At 41.1% G+C, this 23,853-nt stretch overlaps 1 protein-coding gene across 1 annotated transcript in view; it reads right to left on the bottom strand.

The window, feature by feature from the left end:
• SLC1A2 (solute carrier family 1 member 2) overlaps positions 1-23,853 on the bottom strand; it is a 55,257-nt gene that overhangs the window by 24,027 nt on the left and 7,377 nt on the right. Inside the window, exons 2-4 of the mRNA XM_009647543.2 lie at positions 4,913-5,052; positions 2,949-3,101; positions 2,079-2,329 (exon numbers count right to left, since the gene is read on the bottom strand). Coding sequence (XP_009645838.1) covers positions 2,079-2,329; positions 2,949-3,101; positions 4,913-5,042 — 534 coding nt within the window. The 5' untranslated portion in view covers positions 5,043-5,052. The remainder of the gene's footprint in view (positions 1-2,078; positions 2,330-2,948; positions 3,102-4,912; positions 5,053-23,853) is intronic.

Here is a 23,853-nt window from a genome sequence, read left to right on the forward strand (position 1 = left end):
GGAAAGAGAAATCTGTGACTTCCTGCTTGTAGAAGGGATGTTTTTCTCCCACTTCACACCTTGAGCCTTTCCTGCCTCTTCATGGCTCTGGGACAGGCAAAATGGTTAGGAAGCCATGACCGGTTTGCCATGGTTTCCCATCTGCTCCCTACATTTCTTGTGGACCTTACAAAAATTCAAGAGATATTGAAATCCCATGATGGTTCAGCATTCAGTTTGCAAAAGAACTGTCTCAAAATTGCAAGTGAATCCCTTCATTGCTTTCTGCCTGGTCACAAGGGAGGGAGCGTAGAACTCCCCCACTGACCACAGCTACACAGTACTATTGCCATACACCCTTAACAAATCATTCTTTGCAGGATTTCTGCAAAAAATTGCTTCCTCCTAAGGCAACCTGAAAACACTGAATGCTTGTGAAGAGAGTCTGTATAAATGGAGGAAGAGGAAATACATGCTGACACCATTAAAAGCAGTTAATTTTTCTCCTAAATAAAGAGACAAGTAAAGCCTAACTCCTTACTGAGGAGTAAAAAAAAAGTGTTAAAAGAAAAAAAGTTTAAAAAAAGGAGTAAAAGGCACAAGTTCCATCTGGAAAAGAGTGCTACTTACTTTGCACATGAAAGGTGGCTTTGTGGCAGAGACTTTCACTGGCAATTAGTTTGGAATCTGATAAAATTAAACATTGGAAAATCAAAAAGCTCAGTGGCTTTTTTGACTAAGTTTAAAAAACAATCAATGGAATTGGTGATCCATAACTAGTGGAGAGACCTGAACATTGATATACAAACTGAAAAACCAATATTAAGGTTCCAAGAAAACTATCTGACTTGTGTAGCTTAATTCTTCTTTCTCCTGCTTTTTGTCCCTTTGTTGAGATATTGGACCACTTTCAAGAGACCAGAAATGTAATTCTCCTCTCTTCCACAGTTCAAACGAGGGAAAGGAAGAAAAAAACCATAAGCACCCTGCTCTCCCCTCACTCAATTTTGCAAAAATACATTTCACATTGCATGTGATGTTTACCCACCCACAGTTCAACCACATGACTGACATTCTCATGATGATTTGGAAATATTGAGAATGTTCTCTCTTTAAACCCCCAAGGACTATGTGTTTTTATATGGAAGTCCATGGAAGAAGTGAAGCAATCCAAGCCCTTTTGGCAGCTTAGTTTGCCCTCCATTCTTCTACCCCCCATGGCCTCTTCTCCCTTCCCCCTCTTCTCTTCACTTTATTCTTTGGCCATAACCGCAGCTCCAGCTATCATGCCATTTCACATAGGAACACTTAAGAACAGCTTTGGCAACAAACCCTGTTCCATCCAAAAAAACCCCCAAAATTCTGCATTATTGCCAAACAATTTAGTTGTACGAAAAAAAAGACATCTTACATACAAGAAATACGCTTAAGCAGAAATTAGGAAGCATGCATTTTTTATTTATTTTACCCTTCAAAGTGAACCTCCTTTTGATTAAGCATTGGTGAAAAGCTTTTAGACAAAATTATCTACCTACAGAGCAAGCAAACACATGGCACAAACATCCTCCTTCCCCAGCATGCTTCAAACCTGGCCTGATGGAGCCACCTGTAGGTGGGTCAGCCACTTGACTGTATTATCCCCACCTAGTCTCGACTCTAATACAGCAAAAGAAGTTATGAGAAGTTGGGGTTTGGGGTACATTTCCACTGGCAACCAGCTGGAATGAAGATCACCCATATATTACAAACAAAGCATTGCAGAACCATCAGCTCTGTAACTAACAACCAAGACCAAATTCAACTTGGGTGAAAGATCCTGTAATTCATCAGCTGTTTATCCCCAAGCCAGCATTCATGGCCAAATATATTGTGTAAAAAGTTAAATATTCTTTTTAAAAAATCTATGAATTTAAATAACTCCAACATAAACCAAATCAACTATAAATAACATTCTTTCATTTACCTGCTCAAGACCTAAGACCTGTATTACTCTTTGCATCATCACTTCTGTCATTCACCTAAAGAACGACACTAACTCTGCAGATATCCCTAGTAAGTAAAAGATGTAAAAAATATTATCGAGGAGAAGAAGGATTTACCTGCTGAAAGCATGCTTGGACTAGATTTTCAGGGAACAGGTTTCGGATCAGATCCAAGAAAGCATCCAGACTAGATACTTCATCGTTCTTCTTCCCTTGACCAAGCTGTTTCTTGAGTTTCGGATTCCCTGGATGGATGGCTAAAACCAAAATCACCCCCAACACAGCAGCAATAATAGTGGTGGACATGTAGTAGACCATGGCTCTTGTACCCAATCGGCCACTTGCTTTAGCGTCTAAACCAGACAGTCCTGCAGGTGTTTTATTTTAAGAAACAAACAAATATATTGAGACTCAATATCCAGTTCAATAACCACCAAAAATAAAAACCCTTCTATTTTTCAAAGTTTAATGACTGCCTACAGGTGCCTACTTTTGTCCTTGGGAAATTCTCACCACTAGATAGATTACTGAAATTTCTCCCTCCAGTTCTTATGTGAACAATATCTGCTGCTTCTAATTTGAAGAGAACCATTTAAGATTCCACCTAATCACAGGGGACGCATACCTTTTGCCCTTGATTGCTGCAGCTGGTCATGGTCTGGCTGACACCACAGCTTTAAGAAGACTAAGCTTGCTAGTTTATGCCATCTTATTTGCAAGATCAAACCCAGGAATTAGGTGAAACAGTGTACTGAGAAATTTCTGATGTTCAAGAAGGTTGTATGTGTGCATGTGTTTGAAAACAAATTCACTGGAGCATCTACATATTAAAGCCAATGAAGTGAATCAGAAATTAACTCTGAAATACACACTGCAGCTGCAAAATCCCTGACAGGATCACGCTGTTATTCTTCCTACATCACAAAAAGCAAACCAGGTGATATCTGTAGCAAGCATCTTAAAGTATTTATGGCTAATAGATCTTACCTGTGATTAAACTGGAGATAATTAAAGGGAGGATCAGCATTTTTAGCATCCTCATAAGTATATCTCCTGGGAAGCCTATTAACATGATGATGTCGGGGTCAATAGGTGTTGCTAGACGAAGAAGACCCCCACACACGGCACCCAGGATGACACCTGGAAGAAGAATAAAAGAGAGCAGGTAGGTAACATAAATATACCTGAATACACATTGATTACCCAGAATTATAGCACAGAAGAAAAAATGGTTACATGAGGCAGCTGATATTTGGTACAGAAACAGATTTTGGAAAACTTGGCCTTCTGTTTAATATGAGGCTGTAACATGCTTACCATGTATCTCATGATTAAAGAGAAGCAGTCCTGATGTAGAATCTTCTGCCAGCTGAACTGACACCTAGTGTACTATTCTGCTTCTGCAAATACAAATTTGCTGCAAACCACAACGTTGTTGAGATTTATTAATACTGTGTAGGCCTTGCAATACATTGAAGGACAGTCAAATATAATTTATATCATAATTCTACAGCTGGTAAAATTGAGGCACCAAGAGGTGAAGTGATTTATGTAAGGCCATACAGAACTGACAGAAGAGCCAGACTTAGGACCCAGCTCTTTAGAGTACAACATCTAGCTCTCAACATAAGAATGGTACCACTCAAAAACAAGGTCAGTATGAGTGGCTCTTTTACAGCCTAAGAAAAACCCTGCAGGAAGCTAGAATAGTCTTGTGAGGAAAACAGATCTGGGTTTCATTTGGGGGGTTTTGGAAGGGAGTGCCTGATCTGGAATAATGCACGCATCATTGAAGAAAACTTGATACTTAGTACTCATTTATTACTCCTTCCCTCTGACAGTCTGCATCCTTCTCTTCCCTTTGTGCTAATGTTCTCAAATCACAAACACCCCCTTCATCATTTATTTAGATTTGTACTGTGGTAACACCTAAATCCCTCTCTCAGGACTTAGGCTGTTAAAAAGCATAGTCTTGAAGAAAAAAAAAGGCCATCTTTACTTTCCTAACATGGTCTTTGTGAACAGATATTTTACATTGACATCCAGGATGCTTTTATTTCCCTGATCCCAAGCCCAAGTCTCAAGTGCAACAAAACAACAGCAAAGCCTGAGTTCTGATTTGCAGCGGCTATGATTCTTTGAAGTATCAGTTTGATACAATGCAAAATATATATGCATTTAAGACTCTTTCTGGAACTGCATCAGGTACCTTCTAAAGATGATTCAAAGCAAATACTGTCTAAACACTTCAGCAGTATGAGTTCTGAATTCTGAAAAATATGGATGTGAAATTTGAGGCTCAAGACCAGCTGCAGCTGGTCTTTCAAACAGTAACAAAATAGAGTATGTCTATGAATTTGCTGCATTTGGCTGTTAGAGTTTCAGTGAAAAAGAAACAGGCAATGAGCCAGTGAACCACAATAAAATGTCAAACTGTTCCATATTTGGAAGCTGCTAAAGCCAGAGGCAATATTCAGGATGAGATCACGGAGCGCTGGCTTACAGCTACAGAGAGGGGGGACAAGCCTTAAAAACAGCAGAGCATGAACTGAGAGATAAAAGATGAAAGAAAGGAAGTTTTGAAGAGTTTTTGTCTTTTTCTTTTTCTTTTTTTTTTTTTTTTTTTTTTTTTTTTTTTTCTTCCAAATAACCCAGAGTAAAAATGTGTAATGTGTTTAGTTCTACTCTTGGATATGGATCTGACTGGCCTCAGGACTTGGATCACACTCGGTTCAAAACCAGATACAGAACATATCTCAGTGGTGTGGATGTGTTCCACGTTGTGTCAGTAATACCCTGCACATCTGACCTGAAGTGACAATGCCTATGGGCATCCTATTTGCTCTCTGGCTGTTCAGCTGCAACAGCCGATGACCACAGGCAGGGTCTGCAGTACTGCGTGAGCAAACACAGATACCCACAGAACATCCAGACCAGCAGATGTAGCTTACCAAATACAGTGAGAGTCAGGAGCAGATTCCTCTGGAGCGACTGGCAGAACTGCACACATATGTTCCTGGATCTGTGCTCCACTGGACTTAAATGGCTTTCATGCATCCGCACTTCTACTTGCTTAGGCATATTGTTGGCACTAGAATAAAAAATGAAAACCAAGTAAAAGTTATAGCACAAGATGCCAAGAGTGAGAAGAAAGTCTGGATTACTTCCTTCATATGTGACTGAGGGATCTGATGCATATTCCATTGCTTCCCACATTTCACAAACCCTGTATATTTACTGCTCAGAAGAAGTCTCCGAAATGGCAATGGTTTGTCCTTCTAAAGGTGTAGCCTTTCAGGGATTTTTTTGTGGCTGTCTCTCAAACGGTGGAGACGTAAAAAGAATTAATTCACTGCATATATCATCCCAACTGTTTCATGGACTAAACTATTGGTCTTGAGCTGGAAACTTCAGTTACCCCAACGCTCATGGCTGTCTGCTTAAGTAGGAGAGATGGCTGAAAAACAAAGTTCCTATTAGCAGGAAAATGCAGATGTTAATACCTTACTTAGCTCCAACTGAAGAAAAGAGTTTAAAAATTAGGATTTATTTGCAAAATAAAGCATTCCAGAGTACTTTCCTTCATCTTCCCAAAACGTTTCATTTCAACATTAACATTTAATTGTAATATAATCAGAATGCTGAGGTCAAAAGAATCTTTTTCAACTTTGTTCTAATGAGACTGCAGTTGAACAACTGCCACCGAAAATTAGTCAGAAAACTATGCATCCCCCCAAGAAAACCTTTGGTTTCATTGAGTTGGCAGTGTTTAGAGGAAAGTTTTTTCACTAACTCTGGTTTATATTTGAGTAAGTGATATGCACAAGTGCAGAACTTTGAAAGCCATGACTCTAACTTTCTCAGTGCCTGAGAAATCATTAGCAATAGACTCCCTTTTTATATACAAAATATTAAAATGTACTTGAAAAAATACTAAAAATTTACTACAAATAAAACATAAAATTTCACTAAAAGTTCAGGCTCTCTACTTATATTTAAGAAATGGGTAAAGAACAGATTTTTTATTATCAAGAAAATATGTATTTTGAGATGTGGTTTTATGCCAGATTAAGACAAGATTTTGGAAAAAGGAAACCAAATCTTCCTCTACAACAGTAGACTGAGGTCTACAGACCTAAAACAGGTCTGAAAAGATGCATACAATTTTGATGTTCTTAGTAGGGAACTATTTCCAGGGAATCAAAATGGTTTTTTGTTACATAGAGTATATATAATATAGCTTGTTGTCTTCATAAAGTTTCTCAACAGAAAGTTAAGATTAGACCTGCAATAAGAACTCAGTCACTTTGATGCAAATAGTTGCATGATGTTCCCTTTCCAAGTGAAACAGCTTTTCTTTCCAATACATTTGGGCACCACCAGAAAATGCATTAGAGGATTTTCTTTTTTTTAAGGGGGAAAAAACCCTCCAAGTGTTGTTTTTATTTTGTACATTTTTAAAATATTTTACAATGGTGGTTGCAACAAAATGTACTGCTGATGGTGGAATAACAAACAAGAATATCAGTGCACATTCTGACAGATGAAATGGGAGGCATGGCTACTTCTTGAAGACTTATGAATGCAAGTATCAGAGGTACATAAGGATTAGCAAGGGGATATAATGTGCATAGCACTTACTTGAGGAATTACAGAAAGATGGGACAACATCTGCAGTTTTCATGCACATGGGCCACAAAGCCATGAAATCACTGGTGGAATTGTGCCACAAAATCAAGGAACCTGGGATACAAACTTTGCAGCTGGGGATTACACCTAGTTTCACTTGTACTCTGACCATGAATGTACAACTTGTTTAGACCTACTGTTTGTTACAGGTTGATTATATACCCTCTGAAACTTTGAAATAGGAACAACTGAAAGCAATTCAAAAGAAAACCTCTCATTAGCAAATAATTAGGCAGAACTGGCATGGACCAGTAAACAGAAGCACTTGATGATGTTACATCTTTCTCGGATTTTGTTTTGGGCTAGGCTTAGTCTAGTTCCTGGACCCTTTTCCACCTGAAGCCATGCCTATAGCTTCATACCATTCTCCTGGTTTCAGCTGGGTTAGAGTTAATTTTCTTCCTAGTAGCTGGCATAGTGCCGTGTTTTGGATTTAGGATGAGAAAAATGCTGAACTTACTGATGCTTCAGTTGTTGCTGAGCAGTGCTTAGATTAGGCGAGGACTTTTCAGCTTCCCCTGCTCTGCCAGGTGCACAAGAAGCTGGGAGGGAGCACAGCCAGGACAGCTGTCCCCAACTGGCCACAGGGTGATCCAGACCATGTGGCATCATGCGTGAGGGAACTTAGTCAGGGGGGAGAGCAATTGTTCCTCCGGATGGGCTGGGCATCGATGGTGGTGGCATTTGTCTTCCCAAGTAACTGTTACACGTGATGGATCCCCGCTGTCCTGGGGATGGCTGAACACCTGCCTGCCCATGGGAAGCAGTGAATGAACTCCTTGCTTTGTTGTGCTTGTGCACGTGGCTTTTGTTCTCCCTATTAAACTGTCTTTATTTCAACCCATGAGTTTTCTCACTTTTACTCTTCTGATTCTCCCCCCCCATCCCACTGTGGGAGAGCGAGTGAGCAGCTGGGTAGGGCTTAGTTGCCGGCCAGGGTTAAACTGTGACATTGTCCAAAGGAAAGCCACCTCAAAAATATCTGCTTCCTCAGCTGTGGGTCTTTTCTCTAATTCACAGACAACAAAGCGTATCACTCCCCTGACACCATTGCTGAAATAAGTCCTCCCATGCAGAAGCAGGCCTCTGGTCCTGCTCTTGTATTCAAGCCTTATTTCTATTCCCATCCATTTCTAAGCAACAGCAGTGTTTGCTGGCCAGATGCCCCTTCCACTCCAAGTCTGGTCAGCACACAAACAAACGGTTATGAAGGGAGGGGATGGTGGACCTGCTCCCACAGCTGCAGTGACTACTTCAGGATTATGCCCCAAGTGAACTGCAGCCAGCCCTGCTTGAGGCGGTCAAACAACACAGAGCTTTTACAGGATAGCAACCGGCTTCAAAAGTTTGGCCATGTAAAATGTAGATATCCAAATACCCTCTGAGAAGAGAAGGAAATGAGGCCACAAATCTCTTTAAGGACATCCCTAAATTTCCAGGAACTTAATACCGTATTGTGTGCTTCCCCCAAGTGCAAAGTATGGGTTTTACACTCTCCAGCTCTTCAGGATTGTAAGTGAATCTTCAGCATGGACTGAAATTCTGATTGGTATGGGTTTTTTAAAGAAAAATACTCGATGCTAAAATATGCTAACCACGCAGATCTCTTACAAAAAGTGTTGACAGATGAGTATCATCACATGAACAATGGTACCACAAAGGACAAGGATCTAAGCATTTGCACTGTTAGCACTGCTCTAAGCAATGAGATTTTTATCACCAGACCAGAGACAAAGTATTGTTCCAGGCTTTCGAGTATGTTGCTGGGGGGAGGGAAAAGGAAACAATAATAATGAAATAAAAACCTTCTGTGAAGGATAAGAGAACTTTCTTGTGTACCACATGACAAAATCAGTAGTTTGCACCAGAAATTTTCTATCCAATTACAATCTGTTTGACCTCTGAATCATGGAAATTAACTTTTGTCTTATGGACTGAGTCATCCTCCTTGTGCTGTTTTTATGCCTCTATTTGCATCTTGTAAATGATATTTAGCTCCAGAACAACGCAGAACTTTTTGCACCTGAAACCTGCAGTCACATAATGACATAACTGCAAGAAGTTCCTACTGAAGTCAATGGAAGATGCACAGATGCAAGTTAGGGCAGAATCGGGGCCCTTATGGACCGGATCCCCCTGGATCTGTCCTACTCCTCTGCTGTCTTGTCACTGACATTACTGCATGCTCACATGCGCAGCTTTCTCTGTACCATGAAGGCCACAGTGCGACGTTAAAGCATGCAAGAAAGGGGCTTAAATATGTGTAAGGCTTTCTTGTGCTTCAGATTTTCTTGACGAAGGCAAAATTAATGCATGACAGAGTGGAGCTTGACTGTACCCCAACTCATGGGCAATGCTGGGACTAAAATGAAAATCCAGAAGTGTAGTAACAACATGAGCCCCTCCTACACAACTGAACACTGCTAATATAATCTCTATGTTAATGGTACTTCAAACACACAAATGATTACCTTGGTTAAATAAATTATTGTTCCACTGTGCTGAGCTTCTGTGGCTGTTCAAACAAATGGAGCGTTCTGAATGCTTGTCTGAAATCCATCAGACCCAAACCTCTTTTAGTCTAATTTCACTGAAGCCAGAACATGATAATACAAATACATTCTGCTCATTATTTTCATGTGTCATGGTGACTAGCAGCCAAACAGCTAACCTCCAAAGTAGGCCCACAGAGAACTGCAAGAAGTGAGACCTTCAGAGAAGGTAATATTTTCTGCCAACTTCAAGTGCTTGAAAACATTGTCAGGACTTATAAAAAAATGAACCAAATATTGGAAAGTGTGTAGTCACGTGACACAGCACATACCAAGATCTAAACATATGTGGTGGCTTTGAAATGATTGAGTATGATCTTCTGCCTAGCCCAGTGCCACCTACACTTCTCCCTTATGAGGCAGCACTGTCTTTGTTTTGGCTGGGACAGAGTTAATTTTCTTCCTAGTAGCTGGTGCAGTGCTGAGTTCTGGATTTAGTAGAAGACTGTTGATAACACACTGATGTTTCAGTTGTTGCTGAGCAGTGCTTACACCAGTCAAGGACTTTTCAGCTTCCCCTGCCCTGCCAGGGGCACAAGAGGCTGGGAGGGGGCACAGCCAGGACAGCTGACCCCAACTGGCCCAAAGGCTACTCCAGACCATATGGCATCATGCTTAGCATATAAAGCTGGGGGAAGAAGAAGGAAGGGAAGGACGTTGGGAATGATGGGGTTTGTCTTCTCAAGTCACTATTACACACGATGGAGCCCTGCTTTCCTGGAGATGGCTGAGCACCCGCCTGCCCATGGGAAGTGGTGAAGGAATTCCTTGCTTTTTTGCTTGAGCGCATGGCTTTTGCTTTACCTACTAAACAGTCTTTATCTCAACCCATGAGTTTTCTTACTTTTACTCTTCTGATTCTCTCCCCCACCCCACTGTGGGGGGAGTGAGTGAGTGGCTGTGTGGGGCTGAGTTGCTGGCTGGGGTTAAAGCACAACAAGCACTTATCTCTAGAAAAGGAGAGCCCAGGAGAGTTTATTTTTATTCACTGTAGGCGAGTACAGCAGGGTCTCAAAGTGAACACAGTCTGTATTTTTGACTTCAAATACGCTCTGCTGTGCCAAGGCAATATCTAAGTGCATTAATAGAAATGAGTATCAGAATTAAACTGCAATTTCACTGTCTTTTAAGCAAAGAAACCACCTCTTGCCTGAATAATCAAGTAGTTAGCTACTTGCTCTTTCCACTGTCCCTTTCCCCACAGTATGCACAAGGTACAAGAAAAAAAAAATCTGTCCATAAGCACTTCATTTTAGATTATCTAAATACTTACAGTTAGTTTTGTGTGTGAGATATACAGTGCTACATGAGATAATCTATTTATCTGCAGTTTTTAAGCTCTAATCTGTTTCTCTTGCTGGTTGCTACACATAATGATGTCAAAATGCAGGAAAATGTTTTATTAAAACACCAAAGTACATGGGATTTTTTGTTCCTATTTCCTCCAAGTATTTTTCTTAGGTTTTATTTTACCTCCCTGTGGGAAAGTCTGCTGTTCTATTTCTTTTCAACTGCTTCTTTGATAATGCCCTTTTATTTTCAATCAGTTATGAAGAAAGAACTCAGCATCTCCCAAATACTTACCCAGCTTGGTATAAACCTTGAGTAGAGACTAGAGGGGAAAAAATAATCTTTCATCTAAATGAAAAATGTAGGCAAAGATCATAACAAGGCTAGTGAAAACAGATGCTGTGGACAGCATAAATTAGCAGAGACCGTGTTTAATCAGATAAGGTCTTCCAGCTGTGTCAAGTTATCAAGCAGGTAATTCTCAGTGTAAAAGTCTGCTTTGGTTAGCACTGCCTGGAGATTAATTTGGTCTTTAGTTTTGGGGGATGGTGAGCTCTTTAGAAGAGAGGTTCTTGTAAGCATAGCAAATGGCTATTTTAGAGTAGGACAACAGAATGAGGATAATCCTATTTTTGGGACCTGGCAAAATAGCTCTTGGTAGTTTATTAAGGGCTATTTAGTAGAAACTCAGGGTTTCAGCAAAATAGTTCAGAAGGATTTAGGGAAATAGCATTTTCTTCCTGAATACCATGAATAAAGCAACAGTTTATGTTTTGTAGCAATCACTTCGATCTAGGTAGCAAGAGTTATTCTTGAGAAAACAACCTTGGACAGACTGGCTTAAGTTTCAGTTCAGGGTCTAAGAACATCTCCTGAGCTAGATGTTTGCCGTCAAACCAAACACTGCTCTCTTCTGAAGCAATGAGTAAATAGCAGGCATAAATGTCAGTACTTGTTCAGCTGTTCCTAGGACTGGCCTTGTGCCTTTGTGACCTGCTCAGCCATTTAGTCATACACAAGTCTATGGGGCTGGATGGGGTCCACCCAAGGGTACTGAGGGAGCTGGCAGAGGTGCTCACCAAGCCCCTTTCCATCATCTAACAGCAGTCCTGGATGACTGGGAAAGTTCCACTTGACTGGAGGTTGGCAAATGTGATGCCCATTCACAAGAAGGGCCGGAGGGAGGATCTGGGAAACTATAGGCCTGTCAGTCTGACCTCGGTGACAGGGAAGGTCATGGAGCAGATTATCTTGAGGGCCATCACACAGCACATTCAGGACAACCAGAAGATCAGGACCAGTCAACATGGGTTTATGAAAGGCAGATGCTGCTTGATCAACCCCATCTCCTTCTATGACCAGGTGACCTGCCTAGTGGATGAGGGAAAGGCTGTGGATGTTGTCTCCCTGGACTCTAGAAAAGCCTTTGACACTGTCTCCCACAGCATTCTCCTGGAGAAGCCGGCAGCTCATGGCTTGGATGCATGTACTCTTCGCTGGGTAAAAAACTGGCTGGATGGCTGAACCCAGAGAGTTGTGGTGAATGGAGTTAAATCCAGTTGATGGCTGGTCACAAGTAGTGCTCCCCAAGGCTCAGTACTGGGGCCAGTTCTGTTTAATATCTTTATCAAAGACCTGGACAAGGGGATTGAGTGCACCCTCAGTAAGTTTGCAGATGACACCAAACTGGGGGGGTGTCAATCTGCTTGAGGGTAGGAAGGCTCTACAGAGGGATCTGGATAGGCTGGATCAATGGGATGAGGCCAACTGTATGATATTCAACAAGGGCAAGTGCCAGGTCCTCCACTTGGGTCACAACAACCCCATGCAACACTACAGGCTTGGGGATGAGTGGCTGGAAAGCTGCCCAGCAGAAAAGAACCTGGGGGTGTTGGCTGACAGCTGGCTGAATATGAGCCAGCAGCGTGCCCAGGTGGCCAAGGAGGTCAATAGCATCCTGGCTTGTATCAGGAATAGTATGACCAGCAGGAGTAGGGAAGTGATTGTCCCTCTGTACTTGGCATTGGTGAGGCTGTACCTCAAATATTGTGTTCAGTTTTGGGCCCCTCTCTACAAGAATGACATTGAGGTTCTGCAGTGTGTCCAGTGAAGAGCATTGAAGCTGGTGAAGGGTCTAGAAAAGAAGCAACAAGCAACAGGATGAGAGGAAATGGCCTCAAGTTGCACCAGGGGAGGTTTAGATTGGACATTAGGAAAAAATTCTTCACCAAAAGGGTTGTCAAGCTTTGGAATGGGCTACCCAGGGAAGTCGTTGAGTCCCCATCCCTGGAGGTATTTAAAAGATGGGCGGAGGTGGTGCTTAGGGACATGGTTTAGTGGTGGACTTGGCAGTGTTAGGTTTACAGTTGGACTCAGTGATCTTAAGGGTCTTTTCCAACCTAAATGATTCTATGCTGGTATGATTCTATATTTAAATAGCTGACTAGCAGCATCCTTACTGAACCTGCAGGGAAGAGTGGTCTCCACTCCTCCTAATTAGTTAGCGGTTACATATATCTCTTTCTTTTTTATTTTTTTAAAAATATTGTTCCATGATGTCATTTAGGAAAACAACTCTTCATGATCTACTTGAGTTTGCTATCATCTTTGAACTTAGGCCCCATTTGTTTGTGGTCTTAAAACCCTGTTAGAATTGGCAGGAGGTGTCTGCTCACTAAATGCTTCCTTTAACAGTTTATCCAGCTTTTGAATCTGATCAGGAAGCTTAATTGTACAGTGGAAATAGGATAGTCAAGAGGCCATTTGAAAGCAGAAGCAAAGGAAAATTAAGTATAATATGACACAATTTTTTTTACAAGCACATGGTCCTTTTTTACATATCTATCCAGGTCTTTCCACAAGTACTTACCATTGTGGTAAGAAAGCACATTTTAAACCATATAGTAGAATACCTACTATAAAGACGATAATTTATTTATGTAATGATGCACATGTGGAATATCTTTTTTAACTGACAAATTTCTAATAGGGCTTTATAGTCATGTAACAACCTGGGAACTTGCATGCTTCATTACCCCAGAATTATGTAGAGGCTGAGGTGAAGAGTAATAGAATTAAGGATGAATCATATTATTACTATGGCAAAGGATATAATAACAATGTGCTCTGTGCAAAAAATTAACTCGGAGACAAGTAAAATCATGATCTTGCTTCTACCTGGGGTGTGCCAAGTGGCACAAGGAAAAAGCCTATGAGATGATTGGGGATTAATGTAGTTTTCAAGGACACTGAGCAAAGATTAAGCCAGTGAGAATGTGAGAAGATCAGAAATGTAGCAGCTCCTAGACATGCTGGGTAGGGACAAAAAGGAGTAGAAGTGTGGGTGTCTTTTATATAATTCAGAGTAGTTCCAGAAGGGCAGACTGAACAAGGAGCTCTGCTTGAGACAGTTAAGAATTAATTTTGTGATGACAATGGGAAAAAAATGCAAGTTCTCCTATGAATTTAGTTCTTGAGTGATGGCTCTTGAAACACTTTTTCCTGTGGTAAATTCTCACAGGTTTGTCACTGAAAACAGCTACATCAGTGATTTTCAACCACATCACTTGCACAGAACAAGTTTCTAGCAGGCACGTAAACCCCCATGGCTGAACTGGTGCACCAGCGCTCTACAATTGAGTCTTAACTAAATCTGAATGCAGTATTAACATTCATCTAGACACTGTCAGGGATAGAAAGACCCAATTTTAATTGCTTAACTTTTTTTTCTCACCAAATCTATATATTAACCATTTATTAACAAAAGTATGATATGTGTCAATGAGCAGAAAAAATACAAAAAATTAGGAAAATGCTCCTTGCCTCTCTCATAACGACTTTTGTTCTTGGTATCCACTTTGAAAGTTCCCTACAGCTTTGATAGCAGCATGGTAGTACCCATCAGATGCATTAGGAGTCTTATTAATGCTGTGCTGTAATGAAGAGCTGTAAAATTTCAGGTGATTTCAAGAAATACAGCTCCAAAGTATCTTCCAACTAAAAACAGTGAGCACAGATGGTACTGCTTTAGCCTGCAAGCAGAAATTCCCCCTCATACCAAAGCTTCATCTTTCTTTTCCAATATGTTCTAGAAACTATATATCCAACTAGTTGTTTCTCAAAGTACTAAAAAACCTTTAGTTTGTAAATGTTTTCAGAGAAGTGACTGGATAGTACTAGGTTTGCTATACACATTCAATCACAAAAACTAGAAAAATCAAGATGGGAAAAAAAAAATAAATCAGAGGTCCTCTTCGACTTCCAGTGGCTGAAGTCTGAGATAGCTGGCCCTTCACATTTTCAGTATTTTCCTCTAAACCCTGCAAGGGGCACAAACAAACCCAAGCTTGACTAGACTTCAGATAACCTTAATAAAAAGCAACCAATTTACTAAAAAATGCATTCGGTTCCACGGGATGTTTGTCAATGAGCCAGCATATAACATTGAATACAGCACTAATTCTGTTCTAAAACATTTCTCATTGCTTCCCGGGTAGGGGGGAAAATCTCTCCTCCAGAAAGTATTGTGGATAGAGTCTGAGACTGCACAAAAAGCGACTACTAAGGAGACCACAAGAAAACAGTTCAACTTCCACGCAGAAAATGTCAGAATTTGGATTAGTGTACAGAAACTCCAAGTCCCAGTTTGCTCCTATGTAGCCCAACAGATATTAATTCTACTTCAACTAGAGATTGTGGTGTTTCTCAGCTGTTCTCCAAAATCTGACTTACAGGGAAATTTTAAACAACTATAAAGTTAATTTACCACGGTGGTCTCTGGGTGCCAGAAACCTCTATGAAAGTGCAGAGGTCTCATAGCATAACATCATAAACAGAGTATATTTGTTCATCAGTACAATGTTACTTCACAAGCTGAAAATCAAAAAAGACATTTTAAGCTTTTTATCTCACCATACGGCATATTCTACCTTAAAATGCATCCTGTTCAAGAAACTTCTAGTCGTTCTTTTCTGTTACTCGATTTGGTTGTTGGTTTTTTTTTTTTTCTCCAGAGTCCCTGCTTCTCTTTTTATGCCAATACGCTTTTATTACAGCCAGACATTCAGATTGCTTTAATCACAACTATTGCTCCAACAAAATTGCTTTAGCCAAACTCTGCTCATACTCCTTGAAAACAGTCTCACCAAAAATTACTCGGGCTGGGCCCTGAAAAAGCAAAGAAACTTAGTTTGAAAACATACTAACTCCCTGCAGTATGTTAAGGAGTTTACAGAAATCAAGTGGAGCATAATAGAATCACTTGTGACACGTTATTTGAGCTGTACGGCTCCGCATGCTCCTTGGAGCAGTATGTATGATCACACACAGCAAGCTTTGATGAGTGCATGCCATCTGCTGGAACCAAAAAGGCTTCTTACACAGGAAATCCTAAAAGGCAGCAATAATTTTCACCCAGTGTAAAGCATCTTCTTCCTTGTCTCATTTTCCTTCGTAATTAGGGTTTGGAGCCTTTTTTCATACTGTACCTTTAAAACAAATGAAAAACAGCAGTAAACACACTGCGACCACATTCTTGGGACAGGAGGGAGAAGTTTCCTATTCACATGGACTAGGAATTTATTCTAGTAGCTGTATGAAATGGAATGGACATTCAGATAAATAGGTTGCTTGAGTGTTCTGTTTATACCGTTCCCTCCTTATCCCTCCATATCAGAGATGTCTGGTAGGAAACCAAACCCAGAAAACCAATAGCATTAAGGTGGGAGCTCATGAATACAAAATAGCTTTCACAAAGAAGTGTATATTTAGGATTATGGGCCTAAAGATGGATGACTGGGTTGTTTTCTACCTTATACATTATACAAGTGATGCCCTCAGGGCACACACCACTCTGTCAAAGGATCTGCCTTTGTCTCCCCCAGGTCTGCTTACGCTCATTTTATAGATGCAAAAGAGTTGGGAGAACTTTGGTGCTGGCAGGAACAAGGGGGTTTTGGGCATTCTGTAAGTCTCTATCCTAGAAAGACATTTTCTTGAACATTTTATTTTTGCTGCTTATTTTGTATTGTCCACTTGACTGTAGTATAACACTTTGGGTACCCTTGGCTGAACTACTTCAGTTCAGCCTGGTGATGCCTTCTTAGGGAGATGCTCCACCTCAAGACAGAGCAGCACACTTACTAGATATGTGTTGAAGACAAATCTTTATATCCAAAAGTTGTGAGGCTCAACAGCAGGATGCATTACTCTGAGCTGCAGCAGCTGGTTTTCTGCATGGCACAACTACTGTCACTGCATGAGGACGCAATAGCTTCTGTGAAAACTAGGGTGGATTTTCTAACCTTGGCCAAATTCAACCATGGAAACTTGAATTTTTTGAAGTTAGTGGAAATCCAAAAAGGTTAATTTTCCAAATTATTCTGTGCTCCTCACCCTAATGGCTTTTAATATGCAGACTGAAGCTCATTTATTCCAGCTGGAAATCTTTGACAGTGACCAGCTCTAGACACCCAAGACATGACTGTAAGATGAGCATGTAGCACACTATTTCCTGAAGTATTGTCCTGGCATTCATCAGCCTGCGGGTTGTGGACTTGAGGTGTTATCCAGATATAAACTGTAAGAATCCTTCAATACAAAGTTACAAAAAGAAAGTACAACTACACATCACAAGTAATTTTTCCCATTCTTCCTTGTGAGACTTGCAATCCAGATTGCTTAAGGAGAGCCTGAGCCTGAGATGGCACTGGGAAACTTTGTAGAAAGCTTGCAGAGTTTTAGTTTGAATTATGCTCCGTTACATCTCAAATCATAAACTACAGAACGATCTTAAACCCAAGCACATTTACTATGTCTGTTTTCCATGGTGAATTCCAAAGCATATTATGTAAACATCATCTCCAGCAAAATGATGACGTATTGCAGGCTGCTTTAGTCCAAGGAATAAAAAGTCTAAGCCCAATAATGAACTCTCATGGGCTAAATCCTAAGGCTTTTATTGAGTTTTTACTGAGATTTCTACTAAAGTCACTTGAATGCTTACCTAAAGTTGGAGCTATGGAAAATCTCATTCATTTTTAGAGTAAATTATTACCAAGAAATAAAAAAAAGCCCACACCAACTAAACATCTAAGCAATGGATGTCTTCAAGTGAGTTTGAAAAGGGATAGAAAAGCTGTGTGAAGTGTCAACTGGCCTGTCCCTGGGTCAACATCAGAGTAAATACACAGGACTGGAGGCTCACTTTCCAGCACACGTCACACCCAAACACAATCTTCTGGTCTTTTCATCTAATGAATGGTGATCTCCCGGGACACAGCTGTCTGTTAACTCAGCAGCTCTCACACGTGTCCTTAAAGTTAAATACATGTTCATCTGGTTGACTGAACTGGTCCCTAACCAATGAACTGCCAGAAGCAGAACAGCCCTAGAATTTACTAGGCTATTTCTTGTTAAAAAAAAATAATCTTACAATGGAATTGCAAACTGAAAGCAATCGCTGCCTCAGTAACAGTCAAGGGAAACACAGATTTTTGACTAATGGCTGTATGTATCCTAGCCTATCTTTTTAATGCTGACTAAATATTAGGCTTCTAAGTACTCAGGGACTTTGAAGCCAATACTACATTGAAAGACCCTAATGTTTTTTTTCATTATATGCAGATCATCCAGAAAATTCTCACTTTTAGGACTATTGGAGGCTTTAGCTTACATCGCTTTTATTTCTTGCATTTGTATTTTATTGCTTGAAAACCGTAATAGCAAAGACACTTCAAACAATAATTAATTGCTGTCATACTGTTGTTTGCAGCCAGAAGTGAGCTGCTGTCCCAGCTGGCCATAACGCTTCTGACTCTGGGCACTCTCACTCTGGCTGTTAATATAACGTACCACGGGTGTCCTCAGTGCCAGCCAGTAGACGTTTTGATCATTTACATTTACAGCTTATTCCTCATCAACAAAGTTTATTCCGTCAAAAACAACAAAGTGGCGAAGCAACTACGATGGACACACTAAAAATAATGATGGACTAGGTAATGCTGTGGTTGTGCCCATGTTCTAGGGCAAAATGATGCTCAGGCTGAATTTGTAAACAGGCATAGATCGACTAGATCATGTGCTGAAGTTATGATGCAGAGTTCTATAGCACCTTACAGCACTTGCTTGTCTTCAGCTAAGTATTTAGTATACAGGTTTAAGTGGGAAAATCAGACGCTTTCTTTTGCTTAACAAACCTAATTGAAGCAGCGTTCTCTTCAAATGCTCTTTAGAACTCTGCTGCCCTTTCCACGTATCCTGCAGTAACAATGAGTCTGTCTAAACGCCGGTACTTTTCTGCCTGATTAATTAACAGGTGACACCAATCAAAGGCCAAAAGTTTGTACCACTGAAATACTTGAAAAAGTCTAGGAATGAAAAAAACCGTGATCGTGCATTTGTGTGTATTTCCACAGGTATCATGGAGTCACTGACTTGAACTTACTTACAATATATTTTTGTTCAGTTCTCCCCTCTCTTTCTGTCCAGCTCAAGTCTCATACCCTAACCTTGCTACTTTTGGATTATGTGAAACTACAGTTTTTCATGGTGGTATTTATTGTAACAGAATTAAACAGGCCCGTCTTGGCATTCTTGAAATACTTCAACTCAGCTTCTTCTGCTGTTAATGCTTCTTTAGACTTGTTGGTGCAGCCCAAATAGCACCCCATTGCTCTGTGAGCGGCCAGAGGTCATTACCCAAGCGAATGTCTCCTGTGGCCATATGCCTTTCAGTCGCTACACCCTTGATATGGCACTGGTCACAGTGTGTTTCAAAATACACAAGAGTCCTTGAGGGCATTTACATGAGCACTGTGGCCACCCCCAAACACGATGAGCAAGCTCCTTCAGCTGGTGGAAAGCAGCAGATTCATCAAAATCAAAATGTTTGCCCCACAGAAAATACCAAAGTATTAACTTCTTGAAAAGACACCCTCAGCATTTTCTCTGACCAATTTCTCTCTCTGTCTCTTGTCCCCTTCATCTGTCCCCTCTCCTCTCCTCCGCAGTGGCAGGTGGCCGTGCCCCCGCTGCCCGCCCGCAGAGAAACCCCAGCTGCGCTGCGCTGCACACGCAGGCAGGCTTTCCAGCACTCAGGTAAAGTCGCTTCCCAGCACTCAGGTAAAGTCGCTTCCCAGGGGTGTACAAGAGCGACATCTGAGAAATTTCAAGCCAGAACCAATGCATCGCTCCTCTTACAATAATTATCACACTTACTATGTTTCTTGACAGGTTCACCTGACCGTTCAAGGTGTGGAAGCACGGTTTGTTTCAGCTGGCTGCAGCCAATTCTCCCCGCCAGCTGCAGTAAGGATAAAGCCCATTGGAAACAATGCTGTCTTCAGCTTTCCTGGCATCATATGACATTCTACTTCTAGCAGTCTTCCGAAGGGTTTCGCCTGGCAATCATGGCACCACCTACAAAGAGAAAGATCTCTTCTCCCTCTTGCTACACAGCAGAAATCTGTTGGAGATGAATGGGCATACCTTTTGCTGGTAAAAAATTACGCGTTTCATCTAAAATGAGTATCTTACACATTGATATACAGTGCCAGAAAGCAAACAGGGCTAAACCAAAATCCAGTTTCCTAAGGACTACGTGGAGCTCAAATTTTGGCCCAGACTAAGGACTTCCTCTATTTTTTTTTTCAGTTCTGGGCTTTAATCGTCAGGTGACAATTACATCATTTTACAATATAGTTCACTTTATTTTAAGCTTGGATTTATTCCTATTCTGCCTCCTTCCTTATTCTGCTTTAAACTCTCCAGCAACTGGAGCTCAAAATACCTAATGAAAGACAGCATCTTCAACTGAGCAGGAGGATGTGATCCTTTCTAGTAACCTGAACAGCACAAGGGCTTCATTTCAGAGGAAAGACGACTGATCTGCAATGGCCCAGGTAATCCGACATGTCTACTTCTAGAGTGACAGGAGCTAGCAAACATGACTTGTGGTGAAGGTACACTCCTCACAGCTTTCTTGATGGACCTCCACACTCAATTCCCCACAGTGGTTGGAGAGATGGCACAGATTTGCAGAAGGCAGCAGAGGCTTGGGCAGAGCAGTGCTGAATAGCACCTCACACCACCGCACTTACTGATGTCATGTGAGTCCAAGTTACCTAACAGGCCTTGCCTTCACAAACCAGGCAGTAAAGAAGGATTGTAACTAGTGAGAACGATAATTAACGACCTCTGCATTTTTGCCTCTGGGTCTCGGTTTTAGTAATTTGATCATTTTCATGGCAAAGGCTAACGCAAAAGATTTTTATACCTTTAACATTTTCCATGCATTTCAATACTGCCTTACTTGCAAATCTATTAGTAGCACAAATAATGACTCACAGGTGTTTTGCAAGTGGTTATTTATAACAGGAAGCATAGGTGTTAGATGAGAAAATACAAACATTCTTCAACTATGCTTAAAAATAAACATGAAATGTGAACAGTAAGGGTGAACACACATGCTATTGGCAAATAAATGGGAAGGTATGCAACAACAGAGCAAAGATACAAAACAGGGCCTTACCCTGTTGTATTCATGTATGAAATCCAACCTCCGAATGGCAGTATAGGACCTTTGCATTTTAACTGTGTATTTTTATCACATAAAATGCTTCTCAGCTTCTCCCTCTTTTAGCTAATCATCTCTAGAAACATGGAGCTTGACTACCCACTATACTAGAATAGGTTAGCGCTAATGATGGAAAAGTCAAAGGCCACAGGGCAGTTGCCAACAACCCCCGCCGTTAAACAAGATGCCCAGAGTACCTTGGGCTCCTCCTTACAACTGACATAAGCCTGGCAATTCCCCGGGCTCCCCCCCGGCCTTTCTTTGGGTTGCAAACTGAGAGCCACTAAGGTCTCCCCAAGGTGCAAAGGGGTATGTTGGGGGCACAGGCCAGCCCTGTGGCAGGTGAGGATAGACCATGCTCAGTTTTGCCAGGAGGCTGCTCAGAGGTTTCCTTAAGGTAGCTTAACCTCCTCTTGTTGAAGGTCTGGCTGTGCTACACCCATTCAGGTACACACAACTCATTGTGAACAAGCCACTCAGAGAAATAGAATAAATACTCCTGAATAAGAAATACATTAAGCAAAACCCCCAACTCTCTCCATGACTAATCCTGTCTATCTCTGTAGAATCAAATATTTACATCTTGCTCACCATGTAATACAAAAGGTTGCCTAGCTAACACATTCATTTGGATTCACTTGACAACACTCCACAACCCAAACCTGGCCTTGAACTTATCTGAGAAAACAAAGCTTTAGCCCTGTTCCAAGAATGACCTTCCCACTCTGTCATTCTTCTTTGCTCTTGAATACTTTCACATTTCCAGATTCCAGAAGACAGACTTAAGAGCCACAGGAATCTCATGGCCATGCCTGAAGGAGCTGGTTCAGACCAAGCGGCTTCAGCAAATGCCATGCCAGTTTCCTTCTACCTAAACCCCTAAATAATTTGTGTTCATGCACCACCTCTTAGCTCATGCATCCCAAAGCCAGACAGAATGGAGGTATGCATTTTCCTGCCCTTGCCTATTCTTGCCTTATCTGTATTAAGCAGAACTTGGAGCCTGAGTTCTCGTTACATCACCTCCTGCAAGCCTCTCCCTACAGTAACAACTTTGGGTCATGCCAGAGCCTTTTACACAGTTTGCTGTATTGTCTATATGAAGAAGAAAAAACATTATTCTGATTGCTCTTCCTCCTCTTACACATTACTTGGGTTGAAAACAACTTGCCTTGTTATTGCGCTGGCAGGAAGTGTGTTACAGATTGTCTGGGATGATGAAATGCACACCTGCATGAGCAGCCAATCTACCTTTAAATTCATTAAAAGGCAAGTTGGTTTGCTCTGTTAAAACACTATTTTTCTAGCACAGACACATTTTTGTCAAACATGTTAAGCCCAGGTTTGTTTTTACATTCAAATAGGGTTTATCTCCACGTAGCCTAAAAGAAGGGGCGGGTTGGGAGGATTCAACAGAACGTTACTACAGTTTTTAAGGGTTAAAGCAACATAGTTGATATCCACCGCTCACCCATTTGACACATGTGAAATACGGCAAATACTTTACAGACCTTAAAACTGCTAAGACACTCGTATCTGACCTGTCTGTTGCTAAAATTGTTCTCAAAGTGGACACAGACTACTCGGCCCATCTTCTGCTAGCTAATGATGTGACTTCATTACTCCTGGAGACTTTATATCCAGAGTGGCAGGATACAAACTGATAAAGGACAAGCCTGCATCTTAACGGCTCCTCTTTACAAGAAGCAAGGATGAAACTGTGTTCTTTGAGTATTCCACAACTGTTTGACAGAGATTTCTTAGGACCACTCCTACAGGCTGACATGAAACATTGATTCAAGCAGGTACAGCAGTAAATAGGCTTCCTAAAATTAAAGGGGTTGTTGGCTGTAAGATTTTCCTTCTACTGTTTTCTCAGAACTAAGAACAAAGGGAATATTTTACAGTTCACCTTTGTACTCTGGGATTACTGAAGCCTGTATGAAGCTATCCAACAGTAGCTTGGGCTTCTTTTCTATGGGTACAGTTGAGGCCTATGCTGAATTTTCTATCTTTGAGTAAATAATCTTCCAATGACTTCTTTGCCCCTGCCCTCCTCTCTGCTCTCAGATCCTGCAGGCAATTCTGGCTTTTGCACATTTAAAGTGCTTGAGCAGTTTAAAGAACTTCAGTGCAGGATGTGCATGCATACATCTATAACGCCACTTTCTCTCTCTGCTTTCAGTAGAGGATGCAATAAAAGTGAAAACACATCTAACTTAGCACACAATCTGTACAGGGAAGATTTTGCTGTGCTCAGTGTCCCCCATATATTTAAGCCACCAACGTTCTGGAAGGAAACCCTGACAGACTCAGCAGGATTATTCATAATCTTGCTGATTTATATTGACTTTTATATTAGTGCAAGGTGGGTGCAAACCATTCCTGGGTTCACAGTTCTCTGTAGGTTTACCCTGGTGATACCATTTTGTTTCCACTATGCATTCCCTGAAGCCTTACTGCAGACTACAGCAACCAACCTCTGTGGACTTTACGAGCATCCCCATCCCACTAGATCTGATGCATTACCGCTTTTCCTTATGTATACAAAACTTGCGCAGAAGTACTTTGTACTGCCACATATCAGGAAACTATGGAGAGGAAAGGAGAGGAAATTATGCTAACCTAAGCCCCCGCAGCTATCCTTGATGCCAACAAGTTCTGCCCTGATTTTACACTAATTACCATTAAAAACTTTGCAGAAGTTTGGGCAAGAAGTAGAGCCCAGAATCTGCTTTTGATACCTGCTTTATCAAGATCTGCTAAATGGCAGAAAAACCAGAGCAGC

This window comes from Egretta garzetta, unplaced genomic scaffold (assembly GCF_000687185.1).
Source record: "Egretta garzetta isolate BGI_Z169 unplaced genomic scaffold, ASM68718v1 scaffold329, whole genome shotgun sequence".
Lineage (NCBI taxonomy): Eukaryota > Metazoa > Chordata > Aves > Pelecaniformes > Ardeidae > Egretta > Egretta garzetta.